This window comes from Amphibalanus amphitrite, unplaced genomic scaffold (assembly GCF_019059575.1).
Source record: "Amphibalanus amphitrite isolate SeventyFive unplaced genomic scaffold, NRLGWU_Aamphi_draft 000826F_arrow, whole genome shotgun sequence".
Lineage (NCBI taxonomy): Eukaryota > Metazoa > Arthropoda > Thecostraca > Balanomorpha > Balanidae > Amphibalanus > Amphibalanus amphitrite.
Window position 1 is genome coordinate 94,704 of NW_024882320.1, and position 22,664 is coordinate 117,367.

At 53.7% G+C, this 22,664-nt stretch overlaps 2 protein-coding genes across 7 annotated transcripts in view; both read left to right on the forward strand.

Annotated features, from left to right (window-relative positions):
- The window catches only part of LOC122366710, a 29,054-nt gene extending 24,305 nt beyond the window's left edge, over positions 1-4,749 (forward strand). For all 6 annotated transcript variants that reach the window (XM_043339229.1, XM_043339233.1, XM_043339232.1 and 3 more), the window contains 6 exons: positions 158-261; positions 466-544; positions 1,030-1,138; positions 1,991-2,218; positions 2,582-2,743; positions 3,703-4,749. In XM_043339229.1, the coding sequence (XP_043195164.1) occupies positions 168-261; positions 466-544; positions 1,030-1,138; positions 1,991-2,176 (468 nt within the window). In that variant the 5' untranslated portion in view covers positions 158-167 and the 3' untranslated portion in view covers positions 2,177-2,218; positions 2,582-2,743; positions 3,703-4,749. The remainder of the gene's footprint in view (positions 1-157; positions 262-465; positions 545-1,029; positions 1,139-1,990; positions 2,219-2,581; positions 2,744-3,702) is intronic.
- Positions 4,750-5,558: 809 nt separating this feature from the next.
- Positions 5,559-22,664, forward strand: part of LOC122366711 (protein bark beetle-like) — a 63,547-nt gene continuing 46,441 nt past the window's right edge. The window contains exons 1-2 of the mRNA XM_043339234.1: positions 5,559-5,902; positions 19,043-19,200. Coding sequence (XP_043195169.1) covers positions 5,645-5,902; positions 19,043-19,200 — 416 coding nt within the window. The 5' untranslated portion in view covers positions 5,559-5,644. The remainder of the gene's footprint in view (positions 5,903-19,042; positions 19,201-22,664) is intronic.

Genomic DNA, 22,664 nt, shown 5'->3' on the forward strand with positions numbered 1-22,664 from the left:
TGTATATCCGTTCCTACTGTGCTACTCTTATTGAGTTGACGTTTATGTTATCCAATTTATGCGGATTGGATATTCGTTTTAGATGTGTAAAAGACTGTGCTGTTAACTGTGAAGTGTGCGACAGCAATCTCAACTCCCGAGTCCCGCCTTCCCTCAGAGCGGCCACGATGCCGTCGGTGGAGCCAGTGCTGACCGAGGCAGCGGTCCTCGCCGAAACGATAGAGGCCACCATCGCAGCCGCCGAGCAGGAGCTCACCAAAGGTAGGAGACTAGTCGGCTGAGGAACTTGGCAGAGTTGGGAGAGACTGGTTGGCTGAGGAGAATAAAACACTTGCTTCCGTGTACGCTGTTCGTTCATTGTTTCTTTAACGAAACTTGACCCGCTTTTTTGCGTCGTGCCTGGCAATCACGGTGTAAGATGATCGTGTCATGGGCGTATTAGATTGACAATTAATCATGTTTCAGTGACCCTCGATGAATTCATCAGCAACAAGATCGGAATGTTCGGGAAACTAATCGGGGAGTATGCTCGTCTCTTCGAAAGGTCAGTGGGAGATAGTACTGGGACTAAGTTCTGTAAGATCTGTCAATAAGTCGATTTTTATAAAACCGACTGGTCCGTCAAGAGCTAAATCTCGTCAGATTTCTTGCTATATGAACCCCTTGGGTCGTTACGCCTTTCCTGAAAACTTTCCCAAATATTTACAAGTTCACCGTCTAACTGCGAGTTGCCCCCTGCCCTGCAGCTGTAGGGTCCACCCACTGTCCACCGTCTTACCGTCAGTTGCCCCCTACCCTGCAGCTGTGGTGTCCACCCACTGTCCACCGTCTTACCGCGAGATGTGTCCCCTCCCCGGCCGCTGTGGGGTCCACTCACTGTCCACCGTCTTACCGCCAGTTGTCCCTACCCTACAGCTGTGGGGTCCACCCACTGTCCGCCGTCTTACCGCGAAATGTGTCCCCTCCCTGGCAGCTGCGGGGTCCACCCACCGTCCGCCGTCTTACCGCCAGTTGTCCCCTCCCTGGCAGCTGCGGGGTCCACTCCCGGGAAGAGCTCGATGAGCTGGTCCGACGGCAGGTCGGCCAGCCCGGTAGCCGGCAGATCTTCTCCGCAATGGAGCACCTGCTGGACATGGAGGTGAGTGATAAAGAGGTTGTGTCGATCTTAAACCGAGCAGAAATGGTTCTACGATGCTTCCGTAATTTCTAATCGCAGCGACTTTATTTATGCGACGATTGGGAAGTAAAATGTTTAAATTACATGAATTCATTATATTCCAGCATTGTTTCCCTCTCGTGATATTGTAGCTCGGCCATCGATGTGAGTATAACGGATGCCTTTGCATTAGGGAGCACATACTGTGTTTGTCATGTTGTTTGTTTAGCTGAGTACCGGTGCAGAGTGCCGGCAGTGTTAAATAGGCCTACCGTTATGTCGCGACTGGAATTGTGCTCCGTCATCCTGACAGGGATTAAGCACTGAATTGACTACGAAATAGGATGTTTTTAGGAACAGGGCGAAAACCGTATCACATCAACGCCCATGATTCGCCTTCAGTTCGTTCGCGATCCGGCGTTTTGATCAGGTCACATCAGCTTGTAGGCCAGTTGCCAGTGTTTTAAACGTCTAAACACATTAACCGCTATGCAACTATGAAACTTCAGCAATGTAATGTACCTAGTGACTCAGTTTGACATAGAACGGTAACATTGGGAATGGTGGGCTTTGCTTGCACTATTTATGCAGCACTACCGGCATTATTCGCAACGTTGGCGTCCAAAGTACACAAAGTTCACTCCTCAGAATGTTGTCTGTTGATGCTTGTGCAGGCGTGAAGCGTCTGCTAGGCTCTAGAGTAGCCCTAGTGATACGATAGATCACTTCTGGCATAGGAGTCATTTGCAACGTTTTCGCACTAGCGTTCCCCGATGATTCTCCCTAAACACAGCCCCCTGTGATATCGCCTGACCCCTACCGGTTCCCTTTCAGAGTGAGTGGGACCACTTTGTGCTCGATCTGGACGGCCGGCTGGGTTCGGACGGCCGCCAGCCGCCCCCGCTGCTCTCTCCCGCTCCGTGCTCTCTGCAGCTGACGGACGCGCTCAGCGGAGAGCCGTGCCGCCTGGCGGACACCCCGGGAACTAGGCTGCTGGTGCTGCTCCGCCACTTCGCCTGACTTCCGTGACGAGATCACGTGGCACAGATACAGCAGCAGAAGGTGGGAAACGGGCAGCTGAGCGGTCCTTCTAATGCTGTGTTCGCTGACATCCCGGGACTTTGTCCTGATTTCTTTTTTTGCCATCCGGCCTCGAAGCACCGTTCGATAGCCCTAGTGTTTCGGTTGCCCTTTATCGTATCTGTCAGCGTTGGATATGAGCTATTTTTGTTTTCATGTGTATATGTTGGCTACCGATAAACACATTCGATGTGTTCCCCCTCCCGTCGTCTCTCCCGTTGAGATAGCACGGCCAGTCTGGCTACTGTCACAGCTTATCCCTGTGCATACGGTGTGCCGTAAATGTGTCATGAAACCGTGACCGGTATATGACTCCCTATTCCCTAACTCCCTCTCCTTCCGCAGGCCGAGTTCGGTCGTCTGCGCTGTTCTGTGCTGGTGGTCTCGTTTGGCGCCCGGGAGGGGGCGCTCCGCTGGCTGGCTGATACGGGCTGCGAGTTCCCGCTGCTGCTGGACCCCGAGCGGCAGCTGTATCGCGCCCTCGGACTGGCCAGGTCCATCGCCAAGGTAGGAGGACGCGCCGACCGCCGTTGCAGTACTAGCGGTAAGGTAGATCATAATGGCATGGCATGTCGTGAAGTTAATCTGCCCTCTTTTGATTGGCTACGTACTTTTCGTTTACGGGGAATCGAAGGAGTGGGCCAGTTTTCCCTTTCATGACTGATTTTCCTTTTTGACAGCGTTCACCCGTATTCATTCATTTGGCTTGCCTAAGTTATAGCCTGTCATATTTCATCTTCTACCCTGTAACCTGCACTTCCGATTTTCGCTATATACGATTCCCTTTACCACTCGTGGTTGGTCTGTCGTCATCGGCCAGGCACACACCCCAATGTCTATTTACCCCTGCTACACCCCCACCTCACCTTCCGGTGCACTGTGTTATTTCTCCGCTCCGACCGTCAGTGGACGGTTTATCTCCACACACCGCCCGCCGCGGTCACATGTGGATCTCTAAACTGAGCCCGGGAAGGAACATCTGTGGTCGACACCGGCCCGATACCGCCGGGGCGTCCGCTCTGCCGCCGCTGCACGGGCCGCTGTGTTTGTGTGAATGGATAGATCGACTACATACAGAGTCGACGGGAGGTCGGATTCGTAGGGTCGGTTGGGGATGGTGCGAGGTCGGGACTCGGGATGGCGCTTCGGATGGTTGGCTGGACAAAGAGCAGTGTCTTTTCGCAGGCTTCTAGCAGCTGCATGCGGTACTCTGACCGGTTTGTCATTTGTTGAACAAAATCGTTTATTGGAATTTGGATGTAAGCTAGCCGCATTGCCTTCAGCCATGAAGGCTTTTTACGTATTTCCATACAATCTAGCGAATCCATCCCTGTCTGGATCCCGCACAACTCAATTCACCCCGCCGGTTTTCCTCTTTCCCCTCCCGTTAAGCTTTCCTCCCCTCTTTTCAGCTTCCCTCCCCTCTGTCTTCTCACGTCCTCCCCCCCCCCCCTCCCTCTCACCAGGTGTGGCAGCACAGCACTCTCCAGTACTACGGCGGCCAGAAGGCTGCCGGCCGGCCCCTGCCCGCCGCCTACACGGGTGTAGAGGACGACCCTCATCAGATGGGCGGCGACTTTATAGTGGACGGCTCCGATCGTCTCGTTCTGGTGCACTGTAGTACCAGCCCGCCGGACCGGCCTACCGTTCCCGCACTGCTCACCGCCGTCCGAGCGCTGGATGAACAGAGCCAGTAGGTGGCGCTGAGGAGGTGGGCGGGTTGGTACTGGGGGCGCTAGTAGTGTGGCTCGTGTCGGAGCCCGGTAGAATGCTAGTCTAGTTCGAGCCCAGAATCGGCTGTGGTGCATAAGGCAATGAAATCAATGGAGAAGCTTCTGTAGAGCTAGCCGCTGCTTCTATACGAAGTGCGAACATTTGCTTGCTTGGTTTTATGCTATGCTTGCTATTTTGTTTGCTGTTAAGGCCAATCCGTGTAGCTATAGCAGCTCGATGATTCATCGTTTGCAATGCTTTTGTCGTTTACGCAAAACCCAAAGGTGGGCATTTGAAAGCCATGCTTTGCTTCTAAATAGGCATGGTCGAAGCCTTGCTCGCCAATGTGACGCCATTTACGCCAGTAGCGCAGAAGCGTTTGCCTTGTAAAGTTAGTCCGGCTAGTCAGCGTCGAGACGGGATTGCCCGTCCCGTCCCCGAGTTGTCCGACAGTGGCGCCACGTATGAAGGCTTCTGGACAGCCCCGCCAGGGAGCCGGCAGCTGGAGAAATAGATGTCGCCACTGGCGCAATACTCAGGGATTGGACGGGTATGCGATTGCAGCTCGAGGGAGTGTAACTGTGTTTGCAATATCAGGGAGCTTAATATCGGTCAGTAATTTGTAATGGTGTATTTGTTTCTTTTGTGGTGCATATTGTACTGTATGGTATGCTACCGATGTATAGTATAAGAATTGGTGGCATCTGTTTTCAATGGTTGAAAGGCGCATATCAAGGGTATGTACCTGCGAATTGCGCCGTCTGATTTTGAAATATAGTCCGGTCATTTTTGAAAATGTGTTCAATGTCTTTAAATGCACCCATTAAGAGAAGTGGAAAATTAAAACAGGGAAATTGTGTTCACATTCGTTAAAATGTTAAAATATTTATAGTCACCGTGAAAATGTGATTTCGACGTCTCACTCAAAGCGTGAAGTTAAACAGGACCTAGCTAATAGCTTGAAAGTATGAATGGTCATTGATCATTGATCATTCATGGTCGATACCAATGTCGCATCTATGTACGATTATGAACCACTTTTCATTGTCCTTTGTTGTTGAAATGAGAAAAAGAAAACAAATTATTAAGACTGACGCACCGATCGAAAGTGAAAACATCGATCGATCCCATTTACCTCTTAGGAATGTCGCTGTCGATATCGGTCTCCTCATCAACAGAAATCCTTCTACCCCTCCCCTCCCCGTGTGTGCCTTTCCCTGTCTGAGTCCCTTGTTGTCCGCCCGTGCCGGGTCGTTCCGCCGATAATTACCCGTTCCTCCCCTCTCACCACTATCCCCCTCTCTCTCTCCCTGCAGTCGGCGGAGGCACCGCGCGCATGACAGAGCACCTGTGCCTACCTGCCGGGGCGCCGCCCCCTCTGCCCGCCGTCGTCCCTCCGAGCTGCAGACATCCCGAGCCTCTCCCGCCCGTGCGTCGTCGACTGCAGGGCGGCCGCCGGCGAGCGGCCGTCGCTCCCGAGCCCCCGCACCTGGACACTGGAGCGCCCTACCTGGCCGCTCTGTGACGTCACCCGGTCACGTGACCACGTTTAAACCTCCGCTGCGTACCGGCGGCGCTGGGCGGGCGGGCGGTTGGTCGGCGGCGACGGCTGGGCAGTCGGTCGGACGAGCGGGCAGTGTCGGGTGTCCGCGCGCGCTCCTGGGAGCACACGGCAGGGTCGTGCGCCGATTGGTGATGGAGGAGGCGGCGCGGCGGCTGGTGCCGCTGTGGGCCGCGCTGCTGGTGGTGCCGCTGGTGCTGGTGTCTGCTCAGACCGAAGTGGGAGGTATCTACAGCCAACGGACGCGCTGGGAGCGCGCCCGTTCGCCCTATGTGGCCAGCAGCGATGTGCTTATCACGGAGACGGGCGAGGTCGAGGTCGAGCCGGGCGTTGTGGTGGAGTTTCGACCCGGTATCGGTGTGACCGTGCGCGGCGGACGACTGGTCGCTGAGGTGAGTCCTCGGGGGGGGGGGGGACTGACACTGACACTGAGTTCTGACACGCTCTGACACTGACACTGACACTGAGACAGACACTGGAAGCGGGTGGGATTGACTGCTGGAACATTCCAGTTGCAACATACGTTGGCGTGTGATGGATCTGCTACCGAGGACTGTATTCCAGGAGTGTCAAATCATATTCATCTTTCAGCTGTTCTGGTTCATTTCAAAGCTTTATCACTTAGCTCCAAACTCCCGCTTCAAGAATCCGGGTTCAATGCAGTTGGGCTCATTGACATTTCCGTCAGCTCTGAAACCCTTCGGTCTCCCCGCATACCTGTAACCCGTATCACTGAGTAATGAGGTGCCGACGTATGGCCCGACTACCGTCCGCCGTTCCCCGTCCGCGGCCCCGTCAGTGCCGTCTTTGACACCGGGCGACCTTGACTCGCTGTTCGCGGCGGCAGCGACCGAGACCGGCTCGGGAATCCACCTACGTCGTCTCTAAAACGGTGGACTGTCCACAGTGGACTGAGTGGAAGGGTGCGGTATGCATATATTGGCTGAGGCTGGGGCAGACAGGTGCGGTTGTACGGAATTCGCGGGTTGAGCGAGTTGGTTTGGCACGTGACAGTTTTGTCAGAACGTCAACGGCCAGTGGATACCGGTTATGTCATGGGACAGACGAGGAAAGTGGCCTGCTGCGCGGTTCGAGCGGACTGAGTCATGACGTCACGTCACCAAAGGGCTCGCCTAGACGTCACACTGACGTCATGGGTGACATCTTGTAGATGGATTATTCACTTCATAGGAATGTTGATTGAGAAGTATTTTTGATGACTAAGCCTTACCGTAAGCGTTTTTAACGGTTAATTATAATTGGCGTGATCTGTCAATTGTTGAGGACAAGAAGATCCCTGGTGCGATTATTCATGAACCCGATTGCTTACTTCGTTCAAACTTTCTTACATTTTTCATCGCCTGACGTTGCATTTCAATGAGCATGAAGCGGTTGATTATTGTGCCTCCTTATTTGTTTAATGTTCCTAGGATTCATGGGTCTTTTTTATCGTTGATGTCCCTGTCGCCTTCGGCAATTTTGAATGGATGCTCTGTTTCAGCGAGAGGCTCTGATGTATAGGTATTGTAACGTTTCATCGCCTGATGCAACTAATTAAGCTCGCTGCTTTACCAGCCTTTCTGCCTACCTATAGATACAATGCCATGGGTCATTGCCTGCTCTTTCATTACACTGAAAATTAATTTAGTCATAGCGAGACGGCAACCACCATCCTCCAAATGGCACACGAGCTCAGATCACGTGATATATCCCGGGGACGTATGTAATTGCACAGGTAACCTCACGTGACCCTTGCCCTGCCACCTGCTGGCGTGTGGTAGCCGTGCGGATGTGGGTGGACCAATCACTGATCGCCTGAGGGTGAAAGTACCAGCCAGAGTCGCTCCTGGCCGATGTTTTGTGGCGTGTTCCAACGGACAGTCCCAGTCAACACCCTGCTGGGGTAGAGAGGCCCGGGAAAGGGTTGTTGTTTCGAATAACATCTGAGTAGGACTAAAATCCCGCCCTGTCCAGGCGGCTTGTCCCAGTCAATACCCTGCTAGAATAAGGCTGGAGAAACGATTGTAGATTCCAATAACATCTGAGTGGAATCAAAATCCCGCTGCCCGGCCCGTGCGGCGAGTCCCACGCCGTGTGCCGTTCTCCGGCCGTTCCCGTCGCGTGACCGGCCGTGGCGGCGTGCTCGCCGTGCACGCGCCGTGCTCGGGTCCCAGTGGCGGCCGTCGGCTACTGCCGCCCGCCGATCGGTCGACAGCCCACCCGGTCGATGGCCATAGCTCCTCGATCCGACGAACCCTGTCCTTTTTGGATGCGGGGACTCGCGCAAAAACCGGGGCGTGTGAAGGGCGTCGGCTGAGTCGTGAATATGCGCTCAAGGAGGGGAGGTAGCTTGTTTAGGGACGGAACTGGAGGGTGGCTTTCACGCATTTTTGAGGGCGATGTTGCGAATAACGAGTCCGCACGCGCGAAGGAAGGCGCCTTTGTTGTCAAAAGCGGACAAAAAGCTTGTCTCGTTTAGCCGTGGGCAGCGTTCGTGTTCGGTCCTTTGTTGATTCGTCCGGGACCAAACGGTGCCGCTTATATCTGAAGAACGCCTTGACTGGACCGCGCGCTTTATGACTTCCTGGCATTGTGTGGAAGATCGGGAGTCGATGATGCATTGTTTGTGAGCTGTGGACAATGGCCCCCGCTCTGGCGCTGTCGGGCTGGAAAATGATAAGCTGGTACGGTGGACTCTGGTGCGTTTCGTCTTTTCCTATATCGCTGATAGCCGTTTACTGGACATATGGTCACCAGCCATTGGTTTCAGTTGGGATGCCCATTCGGTTTTGACCATTTCCTCCATGGTCTGCAGCTGTTGTGTACGTCATCTGTGCACTACCGACCGTGCTGACTTCTGAAAGCAAAATAAGGATGCACTACACATGCCAGGTGCATTGCCCACTGACATGCCTGAAAACGTATCGTTCTTTCTGAAATCAAATATAGCCATGTCGGAATTGTACATAAAAAGTTTTTGTGCCACATTTCCTCTCACCATTCCCTCAACAGTGCTGATTCCCCAGTCAATCCCTCACCACCCCTCCCTCACGTAGAGGTTCCATGGTCGCAAAGTGCCCAGTGCGGGCCCGGACACGTGTGTTTGACGAGCTAAGCCAGGTGACAAGGCCGTCCTGTCAGCCACGGTAAGTGGCCGTGAGGGTGAGGCCAAATGTTTGCTGAGACAGGCCAGGTTACAGCGTCCAGTCGATAGCTGTAATTAGTACATCACCACATTTCGCTGCTATTTGTGAATGCCATTTGACGGCGATATAGAACCGCTCCTTGCTTCTCGCTAGGATAGTTTCACACGGTTCAAATTATTAAACAAAACCTAATTTAATGTTAAATAAGAAGGAATTGTTCGGTCTTGTCATGGGAACCGCTGCTGAATTGATTTCTGCGGCCGGGGTCCGGTCGCGCGCACACAATGTGTGCCCACGGGTCGGAACTAAGACGCGTCTTCCGCTCACCTGCCGCAGAGACTCGATGATTGGGCAGGTGTCGATCCGCTGTGCGGTCTGGACAAAGGGGACCTGAGGAGCTATGTATAATTTGGACAGTTTAGGCTTGACTGGTTGAGGATTGTGGCGTAGATAATTTAGTAAAGGATGACAAGGTTTCCTCGAGACCTAGAACAACAGGTATTTACTGACCATACATCCTGTGGTCACTATACCAAGTCACTTCTTATTCTTTAGTACTCACTTTTCCCCGCCGTCAATAACTTCCATCCAGCCACGTGCCCATCTTGACTTGATACCGAATCCCATGATCCGTTCGATGTGCCTTATCTGACCGCTCATCTGCCACATTTCTCGCTATTACCTGCCTCAATGACAGCTCACCTGGTGTGCGTCGGTTGGAGTATCGATCTCAATCCCGGGTCGATGCCCTCCGGTCGCGGTGCGTTCAGCACCACTGAGCCATGTGTATTAGAGCGGGGTAATGTGTACCGTCGCGTCCGCAGGGCATGCGCGCTGAGCCGATGCGTTGTATAACAGGGAGACAATAAGGCGGGGCGCGGGGGTGGAAATGGAGGATAGGCTGCTGTTCAGGTGTACAGTCTGTCTTAAAAGTACCGCGCAAAGTGACGGTGGATCCATCAAGCCTGACCGATGAAGGACTGCCAAATTTGAGTCACCGAAGCAATGGACATCCTCGTCCATTCCCCAGCTCCATTGGTTCGGTGACTTTCAAATTATAGCAGGCCCTTCCTCGGTCAGGCTTGATGGATCCACCGTCACTTTGCGCGGTACTTTTAAGACAGACTGTACAGCCCACCGCTAAAGTAATGTAGGGTTTTACCAATCTCAACGGTTGGCTTTGACTGGCGATTGTTTAATGCGGAGTGATCGAAAAGAAGATGTCAATAGCTAAAGTTGCAGCTGCAAGGGTGACGATACATATAAGCTACATTCAAAGTTTCATTGTAGTCTGGCTAATCGTTCCTAAGCTTCAGAAGCAGAACATACCCATGACTGAAACCCCACATTACTTCTGCTGTGGACTGTACCTACTGGGAGTTTGTCGTGATTTGGAGGAGGATGTTATATAGGAGCGTATAAGAGGGTGATGGTAATGATAAGGCGGTAGGACAGCGAGGATGCTAGTTCAAGGAAGTTATGATGTAGAGAAGAGAATATAACTTTAAAGATAGAAAAGGCGCAATAGAAAGACGACGCCATTAGAATAAAGAGGTAAGAAATAGAGAAGGGCGCTGTTGAAAGCAGGAGGCCAGAAGGTAAAGGTCCTATTTCTGCTGTATTGTTGCTCGTGCCCATAAGTGAGAACTGGGTTACCGAACCCATATCGGCGCTGGCAGCCTGCCGACTGCCCGTGTCGGTCTCAGTGGTCCCTCTCCGTTCCCCCGCTGGCCCCGCTGCACTATGCAGTAACCGGTCCCGTCTAGGTCAGTGGTTGCGCAATGATTGGTGCAGATCAGCCCTCAGTCGGTCTCTGTGGCTTTGTAGTAGTCGAGTCAGCTCAGAGAAGCTATCACTTGGTGGCCAGTCTGAGACATTAATCTCCAGGCTGACATTGAGCCCATAGTAAAAATTGATTCAATGCAGAGTAATTCTGTCAATGATAGACAGCAGAGACCGGTTCGGTGTTCATAAATCATATCGCGGCAGACAGAATTCCGAGGTTTCTTGCGCGAATGCGCTACGCCTTTTTTCGACTCCCCTTGCCTCTCGCTCCTTCAAATACACCTTGTATTCAGGCACCCATGTCCCCTCCCTCCCCTCCCCTCCCTTCCCCTGGTGTGCAGTGACCCGAATCGTTGTACCGCCGCACGGGGCTCAGCGTCCTTATTATGACCCGCCTCGGCCCTCCCTCGCCGGAAATACCCGGTTTCCGGTGGGCGCGCCCGGCGTAACGCTACCGTCGTCACCGTCGTCGGGCCCGCTGGCCGCCGTCCTGACGCACATGGACGGACTTGTGGATCCACTCGGACGCACATGGTCCAAGGATTCAGGATCCACCACTGCAACTGAATACATTGGATCCAGGATCTTCCGGACGATCTTGAAAGGGCCGGGAGCTGATGGAAGCGGACTTCCACTGAAGCTTTTCCATTGAGCTAATATGCGGTATTGCGTTGTTTCCTGACAATGAGCGACACGATGAACATTGGCGGATGTCCTCCAGTGAATCACCTATTCAGTGCCGAACGCATATTTACATGCACTGAGTGATGCAACCTGGATTATCCCGGCACACCTAGCTGCGTGCCTGCAACATTGACTTACGTGTCCAAGGTAACATCGATGATGCACAGTGATGCAAACTTGCTGTGATCACATCATCGGATATTCTATCTACCCCATACGTATGGTCATTTTGCGTGCGTGTGATTGCGGTTTGATCGTCTTGTTTTGATCCGACTGATGTGCTGTAATCATCTTCACTATCATCAGACAGCATAATTTCCGGTGCGTCTTCGCATCACTGGCGTCGGTAATGACTTTGAGACGGCTCCAGGAACACGAGGATATTTTGGGAACAGCCTTAAGGACAAAATATCCGGTCCTTTTATTTTCGTTACGGCGATGAGCTACCGCATGCCTATTTTGTATAGACTTTGCTGGTATAATGGGTTTAAGTTTTCATAGGTGCGTTAGGATTAAAATGCATCTAAGGTGGATCTCCGCTCTACCGTGGATCTTCCACGGTTTAACGTCCACCTGTCCGTGCCAGCGATCCGCGTCGGCGGCCCGTCACCGAGGGCTCCTCCGTTTCAGTGGCGCCTCCAGTAATGACCTCCCACTGGGGGCGGAGTGGAGGGGAGGACGGTGTTCACTGGGCCTGGAGGCAGGTGCGCGTCGGACGGTCACACCCCATTGCTGCCGCCCGCGTCACACTCGCATAACGCCGCGACTGTGTGCTATGACACGCTGTTGCTAGTCCCTCGCTCCCACATGCTACCCTCCCGTGTTCCTCATAACCCCAACGTCCATTTCCTGACCACCGGACACTCAGGGGTCGGGTGGCCACTCAGGGCCCAGCACCAGGTCCGTAAACTGAGCGGCCCCGCTGTCATCACGCCTCGTGTGACACCGTAACGGAGCCCGACGACGGGCCGAACCGACACCCGTGACGGGAGACGTCACGGAAGCGACACGAGCTGTGACGGACGTTACGTGATGTCGAAATATTTTAATTGGACTACAGTTTGGTATCTTGAGAGCGATACCTTTGACGATTTTGGACGATTTGAAGCTCGTATTTAATTTGGAACATCTTGACGTCTTTGTTGATGCTTATTACTGCCTATAACTGTCAACATTAACATCTTTCCTTGGTTGCTTGATGTTTCGAACTGTCGATTTTTTTATCTACCTTTGAACAGGTTAAAAGATAAATCCCTTATCATCCGTTGGCGTCACCCATTGTTTCTATATACACGCACCAGAACCTAATTCCTGTCGTCCCACTCCAGCTGACCGTCACCAACCGTGACCGTCGGGGGGGGGGGGGGAGCGGGTACCGACTGCGGGGGCTCCCTGTTCAGAGAGGCGGGGAGGGGTCGGTGACCCTGCAAGGCCGGACGGGGACGCCGACGGCTCACCACACAGCATGGGCAGTATATGGTGGGGACGGGGCCGTGGCGGGCGGTAGAGTAATAGCTAATGGGCACCGAAGGACGGACTGCCTGACAACTGCAAGGACGTTGGCTGCCTGTGAATCAATGGAGAGCAATTTGTCCTCGTATTGAAAGGTTCTTTTTCTCTTGTGGCAGAATCATTCGATTGTTCTTTTCATTTGGAAGTTCTAAATCCGTTGTTGCGAGGGATTGGCAGCTGAAAGATGCCTAAGCGTATTTTGGCGATTAAGTATTTGTCCACACTTAGGGTAAAGTTGAAAAGGTATCCAATCGATAATCGTCTTTTGCTGGTGCAGACTCCCTGCTTATGCGGGTATCCATCTTCTTAATATGCAGTTCGAGCTCAAACTGGCCGTTTTATTGTAGCTCTTACCGCCTGTAGACCTGCAGAGGCACGTGCCTTTTTACCCGTCCTTTATCACGCAATGATCACCTACCTATGCATCGGCATGCGAAAAACGGCTGGTGTGAATCATCCATCAATGACTCACTGTATCCGGTGTTAGCGAGGACTGGATAACGGCTGCAGTGTGTGTCTGGAAAATGGCAATGATGAGTCGGAAATGCCCGTTTAGGTGGGTGCACTTCAGACGACAGTGAGCATAACTTGACTGATGTGTAATTTCCGTCTTAGTTGGGCGAGACGTTTTCATGTTCTCTCATTATGGCCCTGACAGATGTGAACCGGCACAGGTGCATACTGTAATTCTTCTTATGCCCAACATGTGCTAACGCTCTCGATTCACCTATCACCTTCCTGCCACATCACCCAATAATACCTATCTGACTGACTTCTATCCGGCCGATACGCTGACTTTGACGTCATACTGACGTTTGACGTGATAGGTAGTCTTTGACGTCAGCAGTAATGCATCAATTCAGCAGTCCGACCAGACTACATGCGTGGCTAAGACCGTTAGATGTATTCCGGTTACTACTTTGAATCAGGTGACCCGGTGACGAGACGGGAGCCGTCCCGAACCAACTGGTTCCAATGGAACTTTAGGAACGCAGTTGCTCGCTGCTATAGCCCGGCCTACGTCAGCCACGTAGAACACTACGCCGTGGTCGAGTGCTGCATATTCCATTGGCACGAGCTGAGACCGATGGCAGCTCGCATACCTCTATACATTTAAGATACTGCGCATGAATAAGTGATCATATCTGCCGTGGGTCAGCCTTTGTCTCCTGCGCGGCGGACGGGGCTGTGGCGTGGCTATGCCAGACTCCCCGTGATCAGTGACTCAGGGAGCACTCCTAGCGAACGGGAACCGGTTCCCGGCCGCCTGCCGTCGCCGCCGTCCGCGCTGTTCAGCCCCTGTGTTTGCACAGAGAGTGTTTGCTGGACGCCGATGCGCAGTTAGGACTTGGACGTTTTAGGCGCCATGAGCTGCAGCGGCCTATGCAGCCCGTCACTGGCTGGAGCTTGTTGGATATGTGGCGGTTAGCCATTGGAAGGCGGGGAAGTGTGAGGCAGGCTCCGAGTTTTTATAACATAGTTAATCCCTTCATCCATTACTCAGCATTAGCGCAGGAAACGAGCGCGTGTCTGGAATGCCGCCTGCGAACTTGCATTTTACTCCATAGATGGCACTAGTGGTAAGCGCCTGTTGTTATGCTGCACCGGATGGCTTGAACTATTGCTTTTCAGTCCGGAACATGGTCATATGCGATTGGTGGGCTAATAGAGTGACTACATAATGTTCAATGCAGGCTCTGGGTTCGTTAGGAGACGGAGGCTAGATTGTCATGCTTATTGCTTACATTTTGGATGCGATTGATTGCAGTAGCGGCGAAACACCTTCAATTAAGGGGGCACTGCCGACTTTTGGTCCCATTCTTTCCATGCAACGCCCATAGGGCTAATGTTTAAATGCCAAAATCAAAGGGGGCACGGTGCCCCGGTGCCCTCCCCGCTCCGCCGCCTATGATTGATTGTCACGCGTGCATTGTAGCGGATGTGCTCTGATGGGCGGTGAACCCCAGACGGCTCGGTGTTGGGTCACCGAGCTGCGTCTGTCTGCGGTCAGCGTTCGACGCCGGATACCCGCACTCCTCGGCTCCATTTCCCGCGTGGAAACCGCCATCCTGTGACGAAGCTGTTGTGACCGATGATGTGACACCGCCCTGTGACTCCGTGACGACGGCTCTGTGACTGTGACTACTCTGTGACGGCGCGGCGGTGAGCGCGGAACGGTCACCGAACGGTCCGGTGGTGGCCGCGCCACGGGAACGCCCAGCCACGACCGCCGGACGCAGCGACCGACACGGCTCGGAAACCGCTGTCGGAAGCGCCGCGGACGCTGCTCTGTTAGATTCGCCAGCTCGTGGTCACGCGTGCATGGCTCAGATCAGACAGACGGCTCCGTTGCAGATGGGCTAGCGGTCCGTGGCGAGTCCCGCGGTGATAGGCGGGACATTGACATCTGCTTGTCGAGGTGTAACTATATTTGAGTTCTTTATTTTGTGTGCAGAGGCCTATGGCTGAGATTGAGCTCCGACCACTAAAGCTTTCAGTAAAATCAATGCTGATTTTACCCACGGTGTCGCGTGCGGCGTGGCTCCAAACACGTGTCGGGGCGGTTGGACGCGTGTCCCCGGCTGGTGCCTGCCTCCGGCTGTCCCTGTTCCCTGGTCCCTCCCCCCTCCGTCCCCACTCCCCCTGTGTCCAAACCGGGCGGCACTGCACATGTATGATTCACGGGAGTCTGCTGTTTCCAGCCCATGCGCGTGTGGCTAGCACACGTCACCGGGGCACTCAGGCTGGTTATTAGTGGTGATAGGCTCTACCTGTGTCTGATTCAGGACGATTATTGTGGGCGCTGGACGTGCGGTTTGATCAACTGGCGATTGATAAAGGACATTTGGCTAGCAGTTTATCTTGTCACTTGGAAATCTCTGTTGGATCGAGCTGGAAATCTCTCGATCGCTTTCAATCGTTTGAATGCAGGAAAACGCTGAACCGTTGAGCTGTTTGCCTTTGAGTTGTGTAGCTTGGCAGCAATGGCCGAGTCCGGAAGTTCCGCTCTGGGAACTGTGCCATGAAGCAGTTCCGTCCCGAGTAAAATGGCCGTCCGATGGCCGCTCATGATGCGCAGGGGTGGAGAAATATGCCGAGTTGGGGTTGCACGGGCGCAGCAAATCCGCCGCCGCCCTGGCGGTGACCTTGACCTCCGCCGTCTGGTGCGGCTCCAAAGCCAAGCCGGCGCAGCCGGCGTGGAATTGGGAAGGCTCGTGCTACCCCAACTCGGCACAATTCTCCACCCCTGATGATGCGGTCTGTGAACCGTGTCAGTATGCACCGGATGTTGACAAAGGCTGACATTTTAGTTACTTACGAGTTACGATATAATCCGAGTGCATAAGTAAAACCCTTTACCGGCACACTGTTGTTTTGAGTAGGTAGTTCTTTCTAGATATCGCTCACCGATTACCCTGATTGATTATCCTGCCCAATGATTATCGTGTCTATAAGGGCTCAATGCGATTGGCAAGGCACCGTTGTATTCCAATGCCCAGCCCCTGGTAACATTGGCACCGCGCATTACTGTCTCACCTTTGTTCCCTTCTTATTCTCATTTCCCGCTCCTCTGCGATTGTTGCGTCCACTGTCCATATGTCCACCAGTGTGTCCTGTGTCGTCCCCGTTTGTCCACCTGTCCGTCAGGACGTTCCGCCCCCATTCACCGTGATCCCATAATGACCCGCTCCCGTATCGTACCGGCGTCGCTGTCCCGCTGCGCCCGCTCGCCTAGTAGCGTCCGCACTGCGCTAATCGGGACGGTGGGAGCGTCTGCTCCGATCAGCACTGGCCGTGGGAGCGGTCCGGGCTGGGCCGGCCGGCCGACCGCCCCAGGCGCCGGCCGCGCAGGGCTCGGGTGCAGGGCGAACGCCGCAGGCTCGCTAATCGGTGGACGTTGCTGGATGCCACCCTGCAGACCAGTGCTCGGGGTGATTGTTACGGCTGGTTGGTTGGGAAGGGGTGCCGTGGGGTCGCCGTGCTATACATGGAACAGCACCCAGCGATAAGGCGGAGATTCCTCATGGAATGGATATGTGCAGACTGCAGAGGTGATGGTCAGGCTTTGCTGGCCCAGAATGACCAGCAGGGCTTTATGGTTACCTTCTGCCGGACAATTGAAGTCTGCTGAGCACTTAACACGCATAAGAGGAGAGGCTTTTTATTGGTGTTATTCACACCCCATCAGCAGCATTGTCAACGGATTATTAGTGGCCGTAAATTCTGCTAATTCTTGAAGCAGAATGGCGCTGGTATGTTCGTTGTTATGCATCAGAGAACTGGCGGCCAAAAGGTATTCTTTGACGATCGCGTCCTTTTCGTGCCGATTAGAGCCTATGTGAACGGCCAACAACCTTAAGACAACCCACAAAACACAGACTGGCTATCGTGACGGGCCGTAAACGGTCGCCGTGTGCCCATTTCACGGTCTACCACGCCCGGCTCGAGCTGGCGTGCTCCTCTGTGTTGACTAAGTGACAAAAGTGGCGCGGAACAACACAAAAAGACGATCACGGTGAGACGTGCTGTGCTCGCGGACCGTGCTGGAAGTTAGCTCTCTGGTCGGCCGGCCGGTCGCCGCGGGTGGTGAGACTGATTGGTCTCTTCCGTCGACGGGTTCTGGGGACGCTTCCTTACACTTCGCCCGCTGCTCGATTCCTTGGCGGTTATCGAGGTGTCCGCTGTTTGATTATGCGAGTTGTATTCTGCCTATGGAGCACACATCCCCTCCCCAACCCTGCCGGTTATGCCCTCCGTTCCCCTAAATTTGACCGATCGAGTTGGACCTCGAACTACATAGGCTGCTTGACGGTTTTCAAGTGTCCAGTGAGGCACGGAAGCGGTCGATTTGTCTTACTTCTGCCGCCTCCGGGTTCTGTTGGGGCCAATAGCCTGTGGTGACACTTTGACAGACCGGAAGGTGGCGTTCAACGATTGTTTGCCCATCGACTTGCCTCCATTTCGCCACAAACGGTAATCTAAGCCGACGTGGTAATCGGTGGTAAATCGGGCGGTAATCTGTGCTAACGGGGATGTGATCACGGGGGTAATTGGACTGGCGCGGCTGTGTTTGACGTCATAAGGTAATTGCTCGCCGTCGGTACTCCACGGGAAAATCGACGGCATATTATAGGCGCAGCTGAAGGTGAACCATTAGTTTGGAAACTTGAGGTTAATGACATCTTGCGATTTAATTTGTTTTCCTCTAGCTGTAAGGGATGAATGACCTGAAGCTGCTCATCCTTTTCACGTATTTCATTCATTTTCATTGAACTGCTCGGGATTGACCGTCACAAATGTCAATCTCATTTGAAAGAGTATGAAACGTCGGGCGAATATCACTGCAAATTCAGAACATCTGCTCTGGGTACCAAGCGTCTTATCGGCCAAAGATGGGAACCATCCATTGACGTCCACCAGTGGGCCAAATTGGCGAATGGGTTCGAGTGTGACCTTCCCCCGCCCGATCCGTTTCACTTCGTTTCGTACCGTTTCGTCTCCTTCCCTTCTAGAGTTGCAAAGTTTCCCTACCACATTACCGGCATGCCGGTATTTTTTCACTACCGCAGGTTTTTTTGTGGTATCTGGCATGTCTTGCCGGTAGCATGCCGGTATTTTTGGTTTTGCACAAAAAAAAATTATCAGCATATGATTCAAACTTTGGACACTAAGAGGAAAATGTGGCATCTCTTGTAGGGGTAAACTGGAATCAACAATGCAGGTTTTTTAGTATGCCGGTAATTTGGTGGTGTTTTTGCTTTGGGCGTGGTAGCATGCCGGTATCCCCCAAAAAAAAATTGTGGGGCGGGGCGGTGCCGGTAGCAGCCTTTGGGGGAAACTTTGCAACTCTATTCCCTTCACTCGGGCGTTGCCAGGCGGCACCGCTCTCTTTGTTCTCGCTCCCCATGGTGACTAGTTACCGTCTGACTCTGAACCTTCTCGCACGGAGCGATCATGAACAGCGGAGCGGTCTCGATTGATGGAGAAAACAAACGCATGGTCAGGCAGACAACGGCTGTGTGTAGAGAGTGGAAACTGAGCCGATCAGTCTGGTACCGCACGGTGGAGAGAGATTCAGAAAGGTGTCGCTGTTGTGGGCGGATGATGAGAGAAGGAAGTTTCGACATTTAGTTGTGTTAGGTACACAGCTACCTCTCAAAACAAAATATCGAAAGCTTGCGATTGCTTTTATGCATACGACATCTGGCTCACGCTGACCTGTTTCTCTAGTCTGTTTATCCTCCTGATCCCTGCCGATATATACTTTGACTTTGCCCTGACTTTGTGTAACATCAGGTGACATACGTCAACCTCAGGTGGCCTTTTGGTTCTCTGATGACCTATTGTGACCTGGGCCGACTACTTTTCTCCTGTGCTGACCTAATGTGACCCGTCTTCCCCCAGGGCACCGAGCGGGACCGGATAGTGTTCACGACCTCTGAGGAGCCGCCTCGTCCCCCTGCACCCAGCCTGCGTCTGGTGGATGGCCCCACCCCCTGGCAGGGACGGGTACAGATCCTGCACAAGGACCACTGGCGCTCCGTCTGCACCAACTCCAGAAAGTGAGTACCGCACTGTGCTATTTGTTACCGTGTCGTGTTGCTGCTGTTTTTTTTTTTTTGGTGGCGGGGGGGGGGGGGGGGGGTAGGCCTGTGGGGCTCATTGATTGGCCAGCCTTTTTAATACTGTGCTCGTTAATTTGTATTTGGATTGGACAGCAACAATAGCGATCAAGAATGCCGATTTTCCCAGCTTTAGCTACATGTCCAATGTCTCTTGTTCATCTTTAAACTGCATATATTTGCCACTGTATCATGCCAACCGGTGTTCTGTCCGTTCTAGTGACTCGCTATGGAGCCGTTGGAAGTCGAGGTAATGGGTGTTTGTTGTGTCTGTGTCCTGTGTGGTGTCCACCTTTTGCTTTACGTGGGCCATCGCTACATTTTAACCGGCTTCGGGCACTGCCAGCTTCCTTATGGCTGATTGCCGCCACCCATATAACGGTGTGCGACTTTCATAACCGTGTCACTGTGTCCGGTAACCCGCCCTCCATCTGCGGCTTTATGTTTCCCTCACGTGACCTGTGAGCTCCACTGTGTTTGCCGTTGGGTGCACTCTAATCTGGGCCTAACTCTGCACACCGTTGTGTGCCGAACGTGCACCTGCCCCTATCGCCCTGCCCTGCACACGTGAGCGGAGAAGGTAATCACGGCCCCGATACACAGCGGTGGGACGCACCGCTCCACTTGGCTCTGTTCCGGTGGGCTTGTCGGCACCGCTCGGCAGGGCGCCCTCCTGTGAACCGACCCTCGACCCGTAACAAAACCGCCCACCGCGACGGCGAGCCCGCCTCCGCCCCCCGCCCCTGCCGCCGCTCCCGCCCTCGCCGCTACCTTCGCCGCCGCCGCTCGACCGCTTCCTCCAACTTCCGACTCCGGCGTGAACAATGCCCGCCGAACGTGCACAGAATCTAGAACAGCTAGTGAGTCGTGCTCATGAGTTTGCCACATGAACCAGGCGCACGGTTTTGATCGAGCTCACGGCTGAGCTCCACGTAGGTCGGCGTGGGGACCCGAGCCCGCTCGGGTCCCCACGGGAACTTGAACGGGCCGATACGCTCGGTTGCCGGCGAGTTCCCATGTCAACGTATCATATATTACCGAAATTGGCGTGTAAGGCGCCATTACCGGTTTGTGTGATAGCGCGGACATTGGCATCTGGAGGCGTTCAGTGTAGTGGTTCGGGATTTAATTTGGCTTGGGTTGCGGTGGGGTTGATTGGGTTTGGATAGTTTGACGGGGCCGGAGCACCTGCTCTGTGGACAGTGTTGACTGCGTGCCTTTTGAGACTCCTTCGGGGCCGACCACGAGTCGACTCGTGATATTTTACCGCTGACGCGAGCAGCTGGTCCGTGAAACCCCACTCCTTTGTCGCTTCTGCTCGTGCCTCGTGGCCATAGTTCGCCTGTGTTCTGCCTGTTGTGTGGCGACTTGGGCACGACTTTCTGCTAACAATCGACACGGCCGGGAAATTGGCGACGCTCGTGCCCGGAGGCTGTGACCTTTGACCTCAGGCCGGCGTGTTTCGCTGGCGTGACTGTGCATTCATTCGGCATCCGTGCGAGCCTCCCCTCCCCTCGCCTCCCCTCCCCGGCCCAGCTGTCCCGTCCCTCCCCTCCCACGCCGTTCGTTTGGGATGTTTTGTGCTGGACGAGCTCTGGACGAGGATTGGCGCGACGCGCTTGCCTTTCTCTGTTAGTTGCGGGTGTGGGGTGTTTGTCGCATTGCGCCACCCGCTGGCGAGAAATGTTTGCGCAGAGTTGGCACCGGGGAGATTACAGGGGTGTGCGTTTGTATAGTGAGCGGGGTCGTTGACCATTTATCTGATAGGGAGGGGAAGGGTAGTGAGGGGGGGGGATAAAGGTGCTCTCCTTTTATCGGTCAATGGAGGAATGCGACGTTTTGAAACTGACAAACTCTGGATGGGGTGCTATCTGGTTTCGTCAACTAGTTTGTTCCTGGCCATAGAAATTCCTTCGTCGTAAAGGGTCTTTGATAACCGATCGGCAGTTTTATGCTTGCCATGTCGCCGTCAGTCTCTACCCAGAAAACAAGACTTTGAAAGCTCGAAGGTGAGGGCTAAAAACATACCTCCAGGCTGCAGTGGCTTGGTTTTGTGAGCTCTGCCCTCCACTCAAACTTTGGCCTCTGGTCTCGCAAAATGAGTGTCGATCCTGCCTGCAGGGCCTGGCCAAAGGACTTTTAAGCCCTCTCTGACCCGACCCGGGTACTCATTCCACGTGCTGTGTGTCTCTCATTACCTCGCCGAGACGTGATCACAACAAGTGCCTCCCCCAGTGATGAACGATAGACGACGGCCTTGAGGTGCTGAACTGTAGCGGGGTTTCGCGGCGTTGGGGAGCTAACCGGGCAGTGTCTTTCGATAGTGAGAGCTCCGTCGGCGCGCTCCATAGAAGCCCTTCTCTGGTAGAGATAGAGAGCAAGAAAGCTCCGTCGGCGCGCTCCTAAAAGCCCTTCTCTGTATCCAGCCCCTCGCGAACCCGTTCCGACTCTGACTCTATCTTTCCGGGGCGATCAATCATCGGAAACACATAGGCCAGGGTTAAGGAATGGGAGGAGAGATAAATAATAACCCATTATCCTTGATCACGTTGAAATAGGAACTCAACTCTACATAACCCAAGGTCCCACTCTCAGACAACAGCGCCCTTCCTAGCTTGAGGGTCATCTCCCACCAGATATATGTATCAATCATTCGTCCATTTATCCATCCCCTTACAACCCTGTCATTCGTCCACTTATACCTCGTAATTTACCAGAGTTGACCATCTCCGGTCCCTCCCCTTTTTCCTAACTTCCCCCGGTGGTGCTAGGGCGCGCAAAGTCGTTATCGAGTCATTGGCCTTAAATTTCATTTAACCGTTATCCCTTCATAACCACAATGCTCCGTACATCAGACAAACGCTTCATAATGCTCACGCTACACAATTAGAGATACGACCCACCACAGATTTCGGCACTCGACCTTCGCCTTACGTGACTTATTGCGGTCCGTCCCATCACCATGTCGAACTACCTACACAAAAACATAAATGTCTTCGGCCAGCGGTTCCGAGACTACGGCTCGCAGGACACTGTGTAGTCCGGTTTCCGCGGGGGACTTATTTGAAATTTGAGACCGGGGCTGGGTAACTAAGGTCCGTCCGGGCTGCCTGCGTCGTCTCCGTATAGCCGCGGTTTTCGGGCCAGCCCCCGGTGACCGAAAAGGGTTAGTCGTTCGTCGGCTTTACACGAATCCATGACTACCAGTTTATGCCAAATTGCCTATAATAAAACGAAAACTAAGCGTATCACGGCCCGCGGTGGGCTTATCTAAAATTTGAAACCGGGCTGGGTAACTAGGTCCGTCCGGGCTGCCTGCATCGTCTCCGTATAGCCACGGCTTTTGGAACAGCACCGGCGACCGAACGGGTTAGCCTCCGTTGGCTTCACACTTATCCACGACT